The sequence below is a fragment of the Astatotilapia calliptera genome, chromosome 22 (assembly GCF_900246225.1).
Source record: "Astatotilapia calliptera chromosome 22, fAstCal1.2, whole genome shotgun sequence".
In the NCBI taxonomy this organism is placed as follows: domain Eukaryota; kingdom Metazoa; phylum Chordata; class Actinopteri; order Cichliformes; family Cichlidae; genus Astatotilapia; species Astatotilapia calliptera.
This window is the reverse complement of record NC_039322.1, coordinates 5520068-5539753: the sequence shown is the minus strand read 5'-3', so window position 1 is coordinate 5539753 and position 19686 is coordinate 5520068. Positions and strand designations below refer to the sequence as shown.

General features: G+C 39.8%; 1 protein-coding gene across 3 annotated transcripts in view; it reads right to left on the bottom strand.

Moving 5' to 3' along the window:
* The window catches only part of LOC113014137 (nectin-2-like), a 321873-nt gene that overhangs the window by 277757 nt on the left and 24430 nt on the right, over nucleotides 1–19686 (bottom strand). Inside the window, exon 1 of one of the 3 annotated variants that reach the window (XM_026155451.1) lies at nucleotides 1772–2768. The exons of the other annotated variants lie outside the window; for them this stretch is intronic. Within the exon in view, the coding sequence (XP_026011236.1) occupies nucleotides 1772–1832 (61 nt within the window). The 5' untranslated portion in view covers nucleotides 1833–2768. Of the gene's footprint in view, nucleotides 1–1771; nucleotides 2769–19686 lie in introns of those variants that run through there. 3 annotated transcript variants of the gene reach the window in all.

The window sequence follows — 19686 nt, the reverse complement described above, 5'->3', positions numbered from 1 at the left end:
TTGTAGCCACAATTTTCCAAATTGCGATTGTTTTATTTATTTAATAAAAACAAATTGCATGCTTTTTGAAATTTTGGCAACATGAATGCACAAAAACTACATCAGATACCTCAATGAAATGCCGAAGCAGCGTACTAAAAAGCCATGGTAATTTGATGGTAGCTGTGATGGTTAAATGTTAATCATTAAGTACATTCTAATCAAATTAGTAGTCAATAATTAAGTGTGAATTTACAGTCTTCAGGACATTTTTAATGGGGGGGAAATGGTGAAGTAAAGAAAGTATGTTGGCATTTCTTAACAGGAAAAAAAAAGGAGAATAAATGGATGAAAGACTAAAATCTGCCCATGAATCGTTAAATACCAGCTATTGTTCAATCGCCTTGGAGCTCAATTGTTTCCTAGTTAGTATATTCTGATGTGCCACTGGTTCCACTACAAAGAGAAAGGTTATGACTAACAGTCATGTTTGTCCTTCATTATGGCAGGAAAAACAAAACAAAAAAAAACACTGCGCCCTGCACAGATTCCAGAGTGTTTATAAAAAGCTGGAGGAAAATGTCAGGAAATCTAGAGGGTATTCTGTCTCAAAAATGCAAAGCAAAAACAATCCGCTTGAAGTAACAGAAGACTCCTTACTCACATGAAGCGGAGGAAAGAAAGAGAAGGACACAAGGCACTTTACTCGTGACTATCCCACTGGCAAAGCTTTGCTGTTATTGCCTTGCTTATTTTCATTCATTACCACGGCACTTTAAATATCATACATGGCTCTTCCCATCCCCATCTCTCCCTGCCCTTACCATTATCTTGTGATTTCTTTTTTCCTGTTGAGTTTTATTTTCTGCTCTCTAGTAAATAAAGAAAGTAGCTCAGCTTTCTGTCCAAGAGGACCAACAGTAGAGTAAAGCTTATCTCAACAAAGAAGCATAACATCCCTGTTATTAGATGTCGCCACATCTCCACCAACAACAGCAGCACACAAGATGCAGGGCTGGGAGCCAACTGTGTGTGAGGTACACTACCTTCTTTATGTACTATATTAAGCAAGTCTCCTATTGACAGCTCTGTGCAGAAATGTCCCTCACAGTAAAGTGAGACAACACTGTTTATCTGTCATCGTGTGCGTCTAACAATAATCATTCACACAGTCTTTTTCTCATTTGAGCTTTTTTGTCCACCTGCTCTCTCTTTACTGCAGGTCCTCTTTCACTCTGTGACTCTCCTGCTCTTTACCTGTGCACACTCTAGTCTTTCTGCTCCCAATCTCCTCGTTTCTTCTACCCCTTTCCTATCGGTACCTCCATCTTTGTTTTCTTGCTGAATTTCTATCCACATTTAGCAGGGTTCTCCATCAGTTTCTTCTGTTTTCTGTTCATCCCGCACCACCTTTTTATTTCCCTATTACTCCTCTCTCTTATCGTAGCATATGATAAATGGCTCTTCTGTGACCTGTCACAACCTCCCAGCTGGTGTGTGTGTGCCAAGTTGTGTTACGTGCCTCTACTGTATGTGGTTGTGTGCTTTTCTAAAGCAGATAAATACACAGATGTGTGTGTATACACAGATTAGTATGTCTGTGTCTGGTCATGTGTGTTTGTCAGAAGCCACACTGGCCTCATCGACCTGCATGACCCTCGACTATCTCAACCGGCGCCAACACTGGCTCGAGGCTACAATTAAATATCCACCCTAGAGGGCAGTTGTCTGGCAGAAAACAAACGCACCTGTGATGGCCGGGGCTCTGCGGAGGAATGACATATGCGCCCACCTGTCAGATGAGTCTGGCAAGGTTTGATAGCCCGGGCAGAGTTGCTCCACTGCCCGTCCATTATGTCCTGATCCGCCTTATAGTTCTTAGCGAGTGTAAGTGCTGGCTTCTCTTCCACGGTTCAACTGGCAGGAGATTTGCTCAGATGAGAAGTAAATTGATGTCTCAATTATTTACCGTGAATTATTTATCTGTAATTACTCCACAAAGGATTTGCCGTGCATCTTTGCCCATTTTCAGCCAAGCTTTCTTATTCAATCTAACATCCACTTCACACCTGGATGCTGCCCACTGCGACCACAGCTTCCTTCTACCCAGCTGCAGAGAGTTGAGTGCTTTGCTCTAAGGTAATTTGATGGTAATTGGTGAGGGCATGCTTTTGTCAAACTGCCAGTGCCTTTTTAAACTTTCAAGTCAATTAGATGCAGCCAAGAGGTGGCTGGAAAGACTTAGCTTTAGTCATATTCTGAGCTCAGTGCCACTTAATGTAAAGAAAAGCACTCTGCAGATTTGACAAGTTTAACTTTTTCATAACATAAAGGAACTCTGCTGCAGTATCTACAGGCAGCTGACATCCATCCATTTTCAGGATGGTAGATGTCTCGAGCTTGTCCCAGACTTTGGCCGAGAGACAGGCTACGCACTGGAGAGGGTACAGTCTATAACAGGTGCCACTCACATATTCAAACTAAAAGGGAATGGGTAGAAAATGGATGGTTGTCAGCAGCACGGCTGCTACTCTATGATTTTGCATCAATTTACCACGAATATTAACCATTTTTGTGGTTTTTCATTATAAGGCAAACTCAAGGGTCAAGCTGAGGACAATCTGTGAGCACATCGCCCTCTTTGATCTTAGCTACTACTAAGGTAACAATGTACACTCACTAACTTTAATAGGTACACCTTTTCAACTACTTGTTAACACAGCTATCTAATAAGCCAATTACATGGTATTTGAGATGGCAGAGGCTCACCAAAAATGAAAAAATAGAGGATTGGAAAAACATTTTCAGGTCTGCAAAGTCTTGATTTCTGCTGCATTCGGATGATAGAGTCAGAATTTGGTGTAAACAACATGAAAGCATAGATCCATCCTACCTTGTATCAGCAGCTTAGGCTGCTGCTGATGATGTAACAGACACTTTGGGTCTCTGTTGAGCATCCTCCCACACTAAGGGTGGACAATATAGCCTCAAAGCTATTTCCCAACATTTCAAGGGAATCTGAGATAATGATATTCGTGACAATACAGGAAAAAACCTGAAGGTTTTATCAGTGATCGCAGCTTGCAGTTTGCAGGCAGCAGCCTGCATGCAGTTTGTTATTGCATGAAAAAAATAAGGGCATTTTCCATCCTTCCTTTCCAATGAGTTACTGTCACTGATGACAGGCTACCTAATACAAAGTGTGAATCTACAGCTACAAGATGCCAGCAGCATCAGCATTATACTGCAATAGTAGTGACAGAGCATAAGCCCAGTGTAAGCATAAAAGTAGCCTAGATAGTGTTTTTCCTGGAAATTTTAAATATAACACAACTGCTTATAGGGCTGCTCAATTAATCGAATTTTAATCACGATTACGATCTGGGCTTTCAACGATCATTAAAAATGACTGAGCCGATTATTAGCCCCCCCCTCCCTCATTTATCCGCGACACCTTAAAGACCGGTCCGTGAAAATATTGTCGGGCATAAACCATCCATGGCGCAAAAAAGGTTGGAGACCGCTGATTAAGAGGACCCGAGGGAAGCTCGGAAAGCTAAGCAGAAGTTATTTGGAGAGGAGAGTGACTGCCATTGGTTGAAAAGAGAGGTAAAAAAAACTTCAGTGGTGTTGCACACTATTTTATATTATTTTTTAAAGTCATTATTCAATACATTGTTATTGTTAACCCTTTAAAGCCGGTCAGAGCAGCACGCTCTGTTTTGTGTAACTATTTTTAAATCCCTGTAGAACATGAACCGTGTAAGCTAGCGCAATAATTTGTTTTGCATATGAAACTTACATCTTATGCCATCAGCTTGTCCTCGGTCACGGTTTCCTTCCACATAAATTGCATAAAAAGCGCTTGCAGGGACAAAAACATAATATTCCAGAAACAGGCTTTGCCGATCCGATCAGCTGTTCGTAACACTTCGCACATTGAAACAGACGTCACCGCTAACTATCACATGTCCGCCATTTCCTGCCCGAAACCGGAAGTGATGTCATTTTTGCGGAAAATGTAGTTTTTTTTACTTGTAGGCCTTAAAAGCCTATACTGGTCATGTTTGACTTTTCTGAATAGTTTCTGGGATGCTTAGAACTCGAATTGCACTGCTGGAAATAGTTTATTTTGATGCACCTGCTGTTTTCTTTGCAAATTTGCATCATAGGATTGTTTTTGTTTTTCCTGCAGTATATAAAAATTGCTGTATCTCCAAAATAAAACTATGAAGACACTCAAAATAAACTTTTTTGTATTTAAAGTTTTGAGGGATAAACCTCTTAAATTTCTCCAAGTAGAAATATATGTTAAAAAACAAAAACAATTTTCAATTTTTTTGTAGTTTATTGCACTTTTTTGCAATTAATGTAGTTACTATGGACTTAATGCATACATATTATTAAAATATGGGCTATAACAGTTGTATAGCAACTTGAAATGCTCCCACAAATGGCACTACAACATGTAAAAAAATAATATAAGCTCTGGCGGACTTGGTTCTATGGTAGGTCTTAAAGGGTTAAATAAATATCGTCAAATAATCACGATCTCAATTTCAGTGAAAATAATCGTGATTATCATTTTTGCCATAATCGAGCAGCCCTAACTGCTTAACACTTTAACAAAAATGTAACTTAACCTTCTGCCTCCTCTGGAGCAGAATGATACAGTGGAACCGCGGCTTATGAAGACCCCATTTAACGAAAAATTCAAGTTACAAAGGCACTTAACGGCAATATTTCTGCCCATGGTACGGCAAAATGCCCGCATAACGAAAATGCCCGTACATTAATTAACGTAAATGTAAATTTTAGTTTTAGCGTGTCTTCAGCCATTATCGCCTCACTCAAAAGGCGATGGAAAAAGGTGCTTCGACTTACGAAAATTTTGACTTACGAAAGACTTTGTTTAGATTTTTTTTTTAACCTGACTGCTTTGCTGGGGGTCTGTTTGCTGCATGTCTTCCCATGTAGATTATTCAGTGCAGTGACTTGCAGAAAAATCTTTCTGAAACCCATTTACCATTTTTTAATTTCGTAAGTTGGGGTTCCACTGTATTGGCACATAATACAAATATTTTACACTTTGGATGCTGTATCTTCAGTCAAGGTCTTTAACCAGATGCTGCCTTTCCACCATGTAACTGCATCAGTAATTTCCACCCACCATTTAGTCTTCCTGTTATAAGGAGTGTAACTAGCGAGTGCCCCACCCATGCTCAGTTGAGTCATTTGTTTACTTTTGGGTCACACATCACCAGCTTCTCCAGTCTCCTCCGTGGCTTCCTGGTCTGTGTACTCGGTGTTTTTTGTCTCAAGTGGTGAAACAAGTTTATAGTTTGCACCTATAGCTGGAACAGTTTTCTGGCACATTTTCTAACTGACTGTGTTTCACTGGAAGTTGTTTGAGTAAGTTCCTTTTTACTGACACTTCATCAGAGGCTGACATGCAGCTCCTCCTCTCAGACATGCCTGGGCTTGTTTCGCTGTAGGAAAATAAATGCACGGTATTGCTATATCAGTAATATCACAATATGAAACTTTTATATCACATAAAAAAATGTTTTATTTAATTTATCACAGTACTGCGAACAGTATCATCCCCTTATGACCACAGTGTGTATCTTCATTTGGTTTCATCCAACATGTCACAAAGATTAATTCATCTCAAACCGGTTACAATGATGTAATAACAATAAATATATATGTAACTATATTGTAACTACTACTGTGAAAGGATACAACTCTCCAGTTATTTGGGTGAAGTGACCTTTTGCAAACAATGCACTTGTTTTGGAGTCCATTCAGTGCTGGAGACAAACTGCCTATTGTTTAAGAGCTGCAGTATGGAAACAACATGTTTGTCACATGATCTGTTAATGGTATAAAAACTAAACAAAACTGTTTTCTCAAGTACTCGCATACTTGTGGGTACTTGAGCTAATGTCAGAATTGCGGCAGCCTTAAAAACAGCTCTACAAAATCTGAATGATTCTTTTGTTCTTTTGTTTTTACTGCGCTTCAGAAAGTGGATCATGTACGAAACAACTATCAATTCTGCAGGTACAGACTCACTTTTTATGTGTTATTACCACATAATTATACTATCACACTGCGGCAGGGCTTGCAGGTGTGAATTAGGGCTGGGCAAAACGATTATTTTCCTAATCGATGAATCTAGCGATTAATTTTTCGATGCATCGATTAATCTAACGAGTCATTTTTCAAACCGATTCGATTTCGATTCGATTCGATTAATGATTTTTTCCCCCATTATTTGACTTGTATAGCAATTTCACATTTACTAATTTATGTATATAAATGAAAAACACAAATTTATTCATTTGAAGACCTTTTAATAAAAAAACAATTGCAAAATAAAGTTGTAGAGGTCGTACAATCAATACAATAGAGATAGCATTTAACAAGAAATGAAATGTGCAAACATATATAAAATTAAGGAAAAGTTAACAAAACATTTCAAATAAATAGCAACAATGGTGTCTTTAAACAAACAAAATGTAACATTCACTTTGCTTTCTGCCAAAAAGTGCTGTTCATTCACAAAATAAAATCCACAATAACATTGTGCTGCAATCTTCTGTTTTTAACAAAAAATTAAATGTTTTGCAAAACAAATATAACAAAGGAAATCATAGCAAAAAATTAATAATATACAAACAGCAGCAATGGCGTCTTTGAACAAATAATGAAATGACAAATTACCCCTAAGTAGGACTCTGTGACCAGACTTGTCCAAGCATCAGTGGTAAGGGAGATTTTGGATGTGGCTTTTTTTAGTTCATTGCTTAGTTTCTCCACTGAAGTTTCATACTTTCTCTCCATCATGCTTGTAAAATGACGCTTAGACAGCAGAGTGTAACCTGGTTGGAAAGTGGTCAGCATTTCTTTGAATCCCTCACCCACAGCAAGTGGTCTCTTGTCTTTTAAAATCATAGCTAAGACGCTCTCAGTAAGTACAGCCACCTCCTGGGGGGTGCATGGTGTACTTCTTCTCTGACAGTAGTCCTCCAGACTTTTCTGTTTATTCCTGAAATCATAAATCACACACAGCACACAGATGAATTCGAATAATTACTAAATAATTATATGGAAAGCATAATATCAAAATAATTTGATAAGGATCTGGTTGAGCTAGATAGATAGATACACACATACTGTTATGCCATGTGCTTTCATAGCATAACAGTAAGAGGTTAATGATAATCCCCAATGTTGAACATATGATATGCAGTAATCATGATGGCTGGAAAAGATAACGTTTAAATAGCCATAGCTGATGGCACCTTTACTGGTGCACTGCTTTCTAGTCATTAGATGGCATAACTTTGACCTATAAGATCAAGCTGGAGAAGCATTATGTATAAAAACAGCGTTCAAATAGGATGAAACACATTAAATTTGACAAATCAAGAGTTCATTGTCATTTTGCTTTTGCAAGCACTTTAACAATGTTGTAATAGTGTCCACGACGGCTACGTTTAGCAGGTGGTGCATTATCCTTGTTAACATTTCTCCTGCGGCCAATTCGCTGTCTCACATTTTTGTCTTTCGCCGATTCTGATAATCAGCCTGCGTGCATTCCGACTCATTTTGCCAGCATGGGCCACAAACAAAACAACAACAACTAAACAGCAGCTGCTGTATGTTACTGCTAAGCAGCTTAAATTAGTTTTGCATTTACGGAGGTTGGGTGTTTATCTCTGTGTCTATGAGTGAGTGTACGTCTACGTGGGGCGGGGGGGTCTGGATGAATTAACGGGTAAAAACTAGCGTTAGTAAAAAAGTTGAAAACTTACGGTGGTTTGTCCTTTGCAGAAGCTGCTCCTGGATGCAGTCGTTTGAGGTGCTGGTGCATAGCCGTCGTGCTTTTATGATAGGCCATTTCCACCTCACAAAGCCGGCAGACGACTGAATCACTTCCTTTTCTGTTAAAATATCCCCATACTGTAGAACTGCGTGTTCGGGTGGAGTGATTTAAGTTGACTGCAACTGCCTCACTCATGATTTCGCTACTCGCTGCCGCCATGTCTTTTTTTGAAAGTGACGACGCATCGACGCAGATTTTTTTACGTCGACGTATTTTTTGCGTCGACGTAATCGATTACGTCGACGCGTTGTCCCAGCCCTAGTGTGAATGTGTTAAATGTGTTTTTAGCCACAGTGAAAAACCACCCATGTTCAATCAAGCTTTTCAGAATAAATAAAAGGTCAAAATGTATTTTATATGATAATTTGTCCATTTAAAAACCCTGATACTTAATTACCACAGCACCTTCAGAGCAGTTGCAATTTGCTCTTCTAGGTGGCAGCTTTTTAAATTTCACTCCTGCTCTTGTATGGACAAACAAGCCTTTGTGTGACATTTCCAAGCAAGTAATTAGTTTTATTGTGATATTTTGGCTTGTAAAAGTATGCCGCTGCATTCAATGTAATGAGAATCGGTGCCTTAACACACAACCTTCAGCGCACTTAGTGCACTGCCGGCCCTGTCTCGCTTCTATGGAAATCAATTGAGCATGGCCTGATACTATTTAGAAAAGCAGATGGCATGTCTAAATGCTAAGCAGGAACTAATTTGTTCATTTCATACCAACAATGTCAACAGCGCATTACCCATTATGTCATTCATATTCGCACAGTCAGTGAACTACGCCTGCAGTGTACAGTATGAAACCAACCAAAGGTTAGGAATGGGAAATTACATCGGTATTAGGAATAAAGACAGTGTCAGATTTGTGTGACTGAACCATAACTTTAGTCTTTATACCTCCTCTTACCCACATTCAAGAGTACAAATAGGATGGGAAGCTCCTTACCACCAACTGGTGATTGCACTGAAACTTCCTTTTGCTGTTGGAAACAGGTGACCACCAGCCAAGTGGTAGGAGGCAAACTGTTTCAAAGCAACAGCAGTCCGACTTGGAGCGACTTCAGGTTTTGCAGTCTAAAACTGTATATGAACACAGACAGATTGTCAACATGTTGCAATCAATCTCAGTCAATCTGTGCAGATGAGCGCAACTCGTATACAATGCACCCCTTTGCAACTGGGAATTCGAGTCAATTGGTTGCCATCTGGTTGGGCTCTGTTCCTATATAAAAGCAAGGCTGCTGATAACCTATGTAATTTTGCAGTTGTATCACCATCCTGCAGCACCTAGATCATTATTTGTGGAGGACTTTCTGAAATTCTGTGAGGTTCTGGCCAGAAACTGGATGCATGAAGTTAATGTCACTTACTGTACATATAGATCGTAACAGATCTGGAACAAAGATTTAATTATAAAATGCTAGATCACAGCACGGTGGCATGGTGGTTAGCACTGTTGCCGCACAGCAAGAAGGACCTGAGTTCAATTCCAACATCAGGCCGGGGTCTTTCTGTGTGGAGTTTGCATGTTCTCCCCGTGTTTGCGTGGGTTCTCTCCGGGTACTCTGGCTTCCTCCCACCGTCCAAAGACATGCAGCTTGTGGGGATAGGTTAATTGGATAACCCAAATTGTCACTAGGTGTGAATGTGAAAATGAATGTGAGTGCGAATGGTTGTTTGTCCCTGTGTGTTAGCCCTGCGACAGACTGGCGACCTGTCCAGGGTGTACCCCGCCTCTCGCCCCATGACAGCTGGGATAGGCTCCAGCGCCCCCCGCGACCCTGAAAAGGATAAGCGGAAGTGAATGGATGGATGGATGCTAGATCACTAATAGACTGATTGTCTTATTGCAATTTAATCACCATCTTGATGAATCAAATTCACTTTGAAGATAGTAACGACTGCGAGTGGTTGCAGACCTGGTCTCCGATTTTCAATCAAACATTTCAAAGGCAACAAGATCACAGTAATTTTGAATATTTCACCTGATGTGACTATGAATGAAACATCATAAAGACTGCCGATGCCTTGGTGGTTAAAGTAGCAGAAATATGACCACTTCCACTAAACATTAACTTAGTTATTTGCATTTCAAACGACGTCTGGTCTTTGAACTTTAGGAAGAATTTTTAATATTGAGTTTTCAGATGATTTGGTATGCTTGACATTTGCGCTACTTGTTTGTTTAATCTGAGTAGGTTTGATGATGACAATGCTTGACATACAGCGTTTTGCAGCTCAGAATGAAAACCAGCCACCCTGGCAAGAGCACTGTCACATCCAGAAGCTTTCTGAGCCAGTGGAGCTAGATGCAAACCTCTGAACAAGTTAATTTCACCACAACTGCTCCATTGCAGCTGCTTAAATGAAAACAGACCTGAAGATTACCAAACGTCATCAAAATGTAGCCGTTGATGGCAAAGATGGTGCTGACGATGATCAAAAACGTCTCCACTATTTGTGGCGTCAAACTGTGTTTTTAAGCTCTCTGGTCTTTGCAAATTTTACTTTGAACCTGTTTACCAGTCAAACCCATTTACTGGGCAAACCATTAAGAAAACCAATCTTTATAGCACTTCATAACAAAACAGATATTAACACCAGCAGAAACTTTTGGTGTGCTCGTGCTTGGCATTGATAAGGCCAAGAAAGTGATGATAACCATGAAGCCTGATAAAAAGCCACAACTGTGAACTCAGCAGAAAGAGGTGAATATAGTTTCTAAAAAACGTCAGCAGAGTCATTTTTCCCTACAGTGAAACCTTTAGAAAATGGATTATAAAATGAGTCTGAAACAGTTCACAGTATAGTTCACAGTATAACTTTCCACATTTCAAAAATGGGTTTCAGAAAGATTTTTCTGCAAGTCACTGCACTGAATAATCTACATGGGAAGACATGCAGCAAACAGACCCCCAGCAAAGCAGTCAGGTTAAAAAAAAAATCTAAACAAAAATAACATATCCCAGAAAAGAAAGAACTGGTTTTCACTCAGGGCCTTAACACCCAAACCAGACCGATATTCAAGTCACATGTGTAAAACTGTATTTTAATTAAGTGTCTTGTCTGATTAGAGGCAAAAGCAAACATTGTTATATTGGCCTTCATACAGCTTCAATCCTTCTTTCCTGTCTCCAGCTGAACTATGGCTTGTTCCAATGTAAGCATTTACTCAAACGCATCTCTCTTTTACATCCAATTTTGGCAAAGCATTTAAATTTAGAACAAACAAGACTCGCTCTCATTCCCCAGATGAGACGTGAAATGTTCTGACCTGAACTCCTATAGCACTCAAATTACCTCAAAAGAGTTTGCGAAAGATTAAATAACTTTGATGCATATCAGCAGTGTTGACTATGGCTATGCAGACAGGCTTATTGTTGCAATTTAAAGTCTGCTCCCCTGGTGTTAAAGGAGTGACTCAAAACACTAACGAATGGCGGCGTGAGGCCAGAGTAAGCAGAACTTCCCATTTGGCAGAATCGCTGATCAAAAACACAGAACTTGTTCTTCTTTGCAAAACAGCTGCTCAGCAGACATGATCAAGAACAGTGATATAAGATGCACACGCTGCTGGTGTTTCAGCTGGAGAATCAAAACCATAAATGGCTCTCACTGAAAATTAAATCAACACATGATAATTGAATTAACATAAGAATTTCCTGTAAAACCTGTGTTCCTGCAGATGTGTTCACAGAAGGGGTAATTTCCATTTTATAATCGACATTAGCTAATGCAATGAAAGCATTTGAGAGGACGTATAGTCTTTTGTTAGAAGGGATATTCATGCAGTATATTCAGAGGTATATACCTCTATACCGTTGAATAATACGCCCTTGGTGCAGAACTGCTAATCTTCTGTTCCTAGATAAACATTTTTCGCTCAGTGTTAATTAGGCACCACTCCAGGTAATGAATAGGGGAGACAAAGGAGTAGAATAGCAGAGAAAGTGCTGTTAACTGTGATCAAGTGTTAAATTCTGTAATTTGACTCCAAGTTTGCCTCCTAATGACAAAAATTGCACGTGATCTATTCTGTGTTTGTGCACGTGGCCACAAACTTAAAAGGATACAGCTGTTAGCACAAATGCTGTGTTATGGTTTGTATATTCACAGTAAAAGAAAAGGTTAATCACCATGTTGAAAATGGTCTTAAATGGTGACAAGGAAAACACACACACAAATACATGTGGTGCTTGACAGTGCAGTTTGTGACTAAGCTGCTGCTGCTTTGCTTATAAATCATCATACAACACTGTAATTAGTACACGCTGCGTTGCGTCTGATTGATAGCAGACAGGAATGCAATCACTCAGCTGCAACACACACAATGCATATAGATTCATATACAGATAGAAGGGAAGAAAGCACGTAATCTGTGCTCCTTTATTTCTATCCGAGAGGCGTTTTATCAATAACGTGTGCGCAAGTGTGCTTATGCGTGTGTAGTTGCACCACTGCAAGTCCTGAGGTGTTGTCTTCTAATTGAAATCTAAGAAAACAAACAGAACGAGCGGCTGCTAAACAGACAGGCCCCATTAAAACAAATGGGAAGTTCTGCTCATCTATTCAACACATTGTGATTGGCATGACAACGACCTGGCAAGTAGACGCACACGTAGCTGTTGTAACCGTGCTGGTGACGCACAAATATATATAATTAAAAACAAAAAGACCAAACACACAGCAGGTTATTGATCACAGCCAGGGCTGGGCTAGAAAGAGATGAGGTCAGGAAAGATACATTATCTTAATGTACTCATGTCCCTTAGTGGTGCACATGGCAAGCACACATGCGCACACATGCACACACATGCACACACGCACACACAGACACATGCAAACACACATGGATTAGAGGTAGTGCTATGCAATTACACACTCATATATATTCCAGATATTCATGCTGTAAAGAATTTGCAGCATTTTAATCGTTGAATATGTTTATTTATTTACGTGACAAAAATGGATTTGAAAAGAAAAATTACAAATATTACAAATAAATTGAGCTTTCAAAAATGACATTTCCAACATTAATGTACCCTAATTTGTTCCTGCTCTGACTGACTTTGGAACTCAATCAGCTTTCTCCCCATTTTCTCATTGCTCTCAGTTCCTGGAACCATTTTCTGAGCAGATGACATCAATAGAGGCCCTTTCTTAGCACGTATGCACGCACACACACGCGCACACGACTTTACAATCTGTCAAGGGATGCAAACCTAGAGAGATGAGATTAAACCAATATATTACTTAAAAGAAAAAACATTTCCTTGCAATGGGCTAAATGAAACATGTGATATCAATATGTGTATGTTAAACATGAAGCCATGTCCAACAGTGGATTAGATTAGCTCAGCATGAATGAAAACTAAAAGTCGGGTTAAACGGCTAAAGAAACCTACCTTCCAGCACTTCTAAATCTCACTAAGTAACAGAGGCTGTAGTCAACCACAAAGAGTCTTGGTCGCGATTGATCACAGGGGGGGCGAAAACTACTGCACGTCATCTCTAGATTAATTAAAACAGCTATAGTGCACTGAGTGAACTCTACATGCAGCCTTATTAACCCAAATGAATTATAAATAAACATGAAAAGCTGGTATTGGCAGCATAATAAATCATTTTAATCTTGTTAGTTCATACTGAAATTAAAAAAAAAAAAAAAAAAAAAAAAAGAAAAACAGCAGGCTTAGGGCTGTCCAGCGTGCACCTGTCCAAATACACAGAACTATATCTGGTGATCCCAGCACAAGAGCCACTAAGGAACGACGCAAGGGGAGCAACGAGCAACAAACGCTTCGGTGATTTTATTTTTTTCTGTTCTGATGAGAGAGAAGGATTCACACAGGTTGGTCTGCTGCACCTCCTGCTACTGGGAGACAATCTGCCGTTTTTAAATAATTATTGTACCAAACATATTTAAATATGCCAGTGTTTACATTTTTGCTGTAGACATCAGCTTTAAACACAAGTTTTCATTAAAAGCCAACCAAATTTCAATGATACACCAGTTCCTGCATAGACTCCATTAGATGTTGGATGGCTGGAAACTTTCTTCAACTAAATGAGGAGAATGACTGAAGTTCTTGTTTGTGCTCCTAAAAATTTTGTACCTAGTGTTATGGAAAACTTGGGTCCACTTGCTACATTTGCAAAACCGTCTATCAGGAGCCTTGGTGTTAGTATTGACTCAGCTCTGACTTTGGATGCCCATGTAAAATCTTTGGTTTGCTCCTGTTTTTATCACTTGAGAAACATTGCTAAGCTGAGTCCCATTGTATCGCGCTCCGAATTAGAAATTGTCATTCATGCATTTGTTTCATCTCGTCTGGACTATTGTAATTCTTTGTTTACTTGTTTATGTAAAGCCTCTTTGGAGCATCTGCAAGTTGTTCAGAACGCTGCTGCAAAGCTTCTGACCAAGTCCTCCAAGTTTTCCCATGTCTGCTGATTCAGCTGCACTGGCTCCCCGTTAAATTCAGAATCCAGTTTAAGGTTTTGACCTTGACTTTCAGGGCTCTGCATGGACAAGCACCAACATATATAAGTGAACTATTACATCCATACATTCCCAGCAGGTCCCTGAGGTCATGTGACCAGGGCTTGCTTGCTGTCCAACACATGAGGCTGAAAACAAAAGGCGACAAAGCTTTTGGAAGTGTGGCCCCCAGATTGCGGAACTCTCTCCCTTTGAGCCTGAGATCTGATCTCAGCTAGATTCATTAGACACACATTTCCAAACTCAAGCACACATAGCATTAAAAACAATCACACTCTTAAAATAAAGACCAGGCTTTGCAAACCTGAGGCACATAATCCCACACATGAGTGCACATCAGCAGAGCAAAATATCCCAGACTGAGAGAATCTCTCTTGGGGGAATAAAAGGAGAAGACAGATTGCAAAAATCCTAAATTAGGAATGAGAAAATCTACAGGTGCATTAGCTAGGTGCTGACATGTCTGCTCCCTCCCAGCTGGCATCAAGTTGAGGAGGAAAGAGACGCCGGTGCAGGGGCTGGTGGGAGGGGGTATAGCTTGTCAGTGTGATAGATTATACGTCGGCCCATGTGACAGACTGTTGGGAGAAACAGCAGCAGGAGATTCGCCGGGGAACTGCATCTCATCCTAGATTCAACAATAATATTTACATAGCTAGCCTGAAATGAGGGCATCACAGGCCTGACAGGATGGTAAATCGAACTAAATTGAATGCGTGAGCAAAAAAAGACGGAGAGAAAAAGAGAGCAAGAGTGAGAAAGAATGAGAACGAGGGGACGAAACAGATTGTCATGCAATTGTCCTGTGCATGACTATTTGTGTGTAAATTTATGATTAGGTGTCTGATTTTCTGTGTTTATGTGCATGTTCCCATTTGAGTTAGTCTGAGTGCTGTTATGTTTTCATGTGGATGTGGTGTTAACCGTCAGCCGCTGTCTGCTTGCCATCTTGTCTCAAGTTTTACTCTTTGAAACCAACTATTTTTCATGCTTGTTTTGCATGTTGACGTGTATCTCTTTGTGCATGTGTGGAGCAGCTAGCAGCTCTTTGATTGAGAAGAAAGAAGAGGAATTGATGGAGGAGCAGATTTACAAAGTGCACAACAGTAAGAGAAGAACAGAGATGAAATCAGAGACTTCAGGGGGAATGAGAGTGAGTGAACAGGAAGTTAATCAAGCTAAAAGAGAAGGGTGGGGGGGGGGTTCAAGCTGAGAGATGGGGAAAAATGAAATAGAGGCAGATAAACAGGAGAATAGCAGAAGTAAAGTGAATGTGGTTAAAGTCCGTGAGATGTAAATCGACAGCTTATGATGTTCTCTAATGAAACGCATCACATTATGCACCTCAGAAAACACTAGAACGTGTCAAAAAAATCATGCAAGGCACTTCCAGATTTATAGAAACCGACTTCCAATAACAAAAATAAATGCACAAATACATGCAGCTCTAACACTCACCAAAGATGATAACATTTTAACATTCAGATGCCCAACTTTCACTGAACACACCGTAATAAATAGAAGAGGACACTCTACGCTTTTCCAACTTAGACAAAGCTCTTAGACTTTGAGTCACTAACTTACATCCCAGCAATTTCATTCTCAGTTGATATGCCTTCCTGCCCTCACTTATAGTCATGAGCTTGGGATGGTAACCAAAAGAATGAGATTGCAGATACAAGCGGCGGAAATGAGCTTCCTCTCAAGGGTGGCTGGGCTCGGCCTTGGAGACAGGGAGAGGGGCTGACTTAGAGGGGAGCCGCTAATCCTATACATTGAAAAGAGCCAGTTCATGTGCTTCAGGTATCTGACCAGGATGCCTCCTGGGTGCCTTCTAGGTTAGATGTCTGGGCATGTCCCACTGGGAGGAAGCCCTAGGGCAGACAAAGACACGCCTGAGAGATTTGGCTCTGGAAAGCTTTGGTATCACGGGACCAGGGAAATCCAATTTTTTCCACAAATGTACAAAAAGTGGATGGATAAACGAATGGATGGACGGACGGATAAACCTGAACCTGAAATATTAATAATTTTAATAAAAAACTAATTAACATCAAATTAATTAAAATCTATACTTAAAACAAGCTAAGAAACCAGGAGACTTCACTTCTCTACAAACGTTTTCAGAATCTGTTGGCAATTGACAAGATATTTGGTACTGGAAGCTTTCTGGTGTTCCTTTGGCGTCCACTCGTAGTACACATTTTATTGGCAAACCATGTTTAAGTAGCTTTGGCTGCATACAGGTAAACACAGTATGTGGAGAGCAAACGATGGACTACATTTGCCAAAAATCTCAAACCCATCAGATATGATTGAGTTTTAATTTAGGTTTTTAAGTGCTTTTTTTTATTCAGTTGCACATGTAAATGATGACAGGTGGATGAAGTCAACTGAGCCATAAAACATTCTGTTTTCCCTCCAGACATTCACTCAAAAATAGCTGCTGGTTTCTGTTACTTTGGCCAATTCTGTGTAATGATGAACCCAAACATGAATCTAAATTGTGCAGAATGCCGTCTTCATCCATTTACAGTTTATCTCAACAGATTTGATCAGGAATATGATTCTCACCACTCTTAATGCAGTTCTCAAAACAGTTTCTCTTAACACAGACTCACCTGTGCCAAAGGCACTAAAATGATCAAAGCCTTTTCCACATGTCAAAACATACAAAGTCATTCAATCCTTTCAACGCTGTGACCAATGAATAAAAACCTTCCATAACTTTTAAGACTTAGACACCTTTTAAACTTTTTAAAAAAAACTTACTTTGAAAAGAGTACTGCAGTAGAATATAGAAATAATGCTGTGTAAAGAGAGTTCAGACACAAGAATGAAAACTTGGAGCATAACTACTGTACAGTATAGTCACACCATGAATATGTACAGTATATGCACGTGTGAAATTAGTGATGTCATGGCATCCATCTCTGACTGACACAGAGAGAGTATGTGTTTCTGTAATGTTTAATTACAGAAGCACATACTCTCTCTTCTTCTGAGCATAGGTTTAGTGTTCGCTTTCAGGTGAAGGGAAATTTCCCTTTCACCGCTCTCAGTGTTTGACTGGCCTTGGTCTTTCATACATATTTGAAAGAAGAGTTCAAACTGATTTGATTGAAAACGCTAACACAATGCTGGACAGCATTACGGTAAGTGAGAGCTCTGCGGTTCTGACTGGCAAAAGTACAAACTGTTTTGGTGAGTTGTGAGGTTTAGATTAAAAGTACATCGACACAATGACAAAACATCTCTAGTCGGGTAATAGCAGTGGATACAAAGAGAATCTGAAATGCTAATGTTCATTACTGATTTGATAACTGCTTTAAGAATAAAGAGAAAAACATTCGTCATGTGAAAATTGCATCAAGGTGATCAAGAAAAACTGTAATATACAGAAAAATGTGTCCTTTATTGGATAAAAGTAACCATTTTACAAGCTGAAGCCTCTCAGATGTGAAGATTTGCTGCTTTTTAGTCTTTTACATCACTGTTAATTCAAAATAGCCTGTTAATTGAACGCCAATAGCCCAAGAATACTTCATCATGAGCTCTTCAACACGACATATTAAATTCATTATTCAGCGTCATTTCTGTAACAGAATTAGATCTGCCTTAAACAGACTCCATGGTGTAGGAAACTTGAGCCCAGAGGTCAAAAAACCATCAGACAAAAGAGGGGTATGTGTAATTTGTAATCTACCATCATTACAGATTGAAATACAATTACCTATGAAATGATAGTATGAAAATATGCATGCTGCCATGCCTTCTTTTATAAAGGAATTTCAGTCATTTTAATTCAAAAGCTTAAAAATTAGATAGTTCCTTTCAGTACCAATATGTGCTCTTAACGACTAGAGAGCAAGGCTGGAGATTAACCAGAAAACACAAAAGCATTAAGGGTCAAGCTAAAACCTGAAGTTAAAAAAAAGAGAAAAAAAAAGAGGGGGAGTGGCTGACAAAACAGCAGCAAAAAGCCGCAGAGAGACACCAAGAACCAGAGATAAATGGAGGCTTAAGTGGCATCGGGAAGAGGAATGAGAAGAGACAGGGGTGTGAGGTAAGGGGTGAAGGGTCTCAGCTACAGACAGCCACTAAAATAAACATGACCCAACCTGCACTACACTGCAGGAATAAGGTCAGCTGGAGATGGAGTAAGTTCACAGAAAAAAGGTGAAAAGAAAACAGGATACAAAACAGAGAGCGGAGTAAGAAATATAGAAGAGAGAGGCAGATCCATAACAGAGATCGGGTTAACCTTGTTGACCCTTTAAGGTCTGAGATGATGCGAATAGGAAGCAAGACGGAAAAGAAAGGAAGTTTAAAGGTGATGGAGGAAAGAGAAAAAAAATAAACCACGTGCAGGAAAGCGAGAGGCTGATGTCTTCATTCGTACCAAAATATACAAATATAAAGAGTTCCTTTGCTCTGTAAATGTGTACAGAAAAGGCATCTCGTCAAGAAAAGAACAATCAGCCCAGTTACTCTGCTCGATCTCATCAGCTCGATCTCATCATCCCTCCCTATAACAGGCTTACGTCTTTAAATGCAGCCGACCAGCCCAAATAATTGCTTTTGATTAAATGTTTTTACCTTTCGGCAGAACACAATAGGCCTGTAAGTGAAATGACTGTTGTTCACAACATCAACACTTTTTGATATAAAAACGTTATCTGCTAAACTGGAGCTTACGGTATCGGGATACCGAGGGGCCAAAGAAGATGATGACGACAGAGCAAAAACGGCAAAAGGAAAAACAAGCAGACCGGGCAGAGAAGACCACAAAAGGAAAAAACAGACAATGGAAGTAAGAAAAATACACGTGAAAAAAAAAAACAAGAGAAGCAGAGTGACAAAGTGAGGTAGACTGAGACAGTAAAACATAGAGGGAAGCAACAGAAGAAAAAAAAGAGGACAGGCCAAGAAAACCAGAGGCACAAAAGACAAGAAAGGGCACATTGCCAATTTAGCTTTCACCAGTAATCATTCCCGCTAAGCCTTTCTTACAGCAGAGCAGGAGATACATTCGCCCTCCATTTCTTTTCCCCTCATTTTTTCCTTCCTTTCTTTTCTCAGTCTGGGTAATTCTTGCCATGTTTCACAGCCAGTTGCCACCCCCCACCCCCTCCCTTCAAACCCACCAATAAGATGCCACAGTTATATCTGCTGCTGTGGGGAATATCACGGGCAACACAGATCAATGACAGCTAAATCCTAACAGAGTAACAAGTGTGTGGATGTCTTTGTCTATACAGCGGCTGGCAAACTCCACGATAGAACTACAAGTTTTACTAATCGGAGC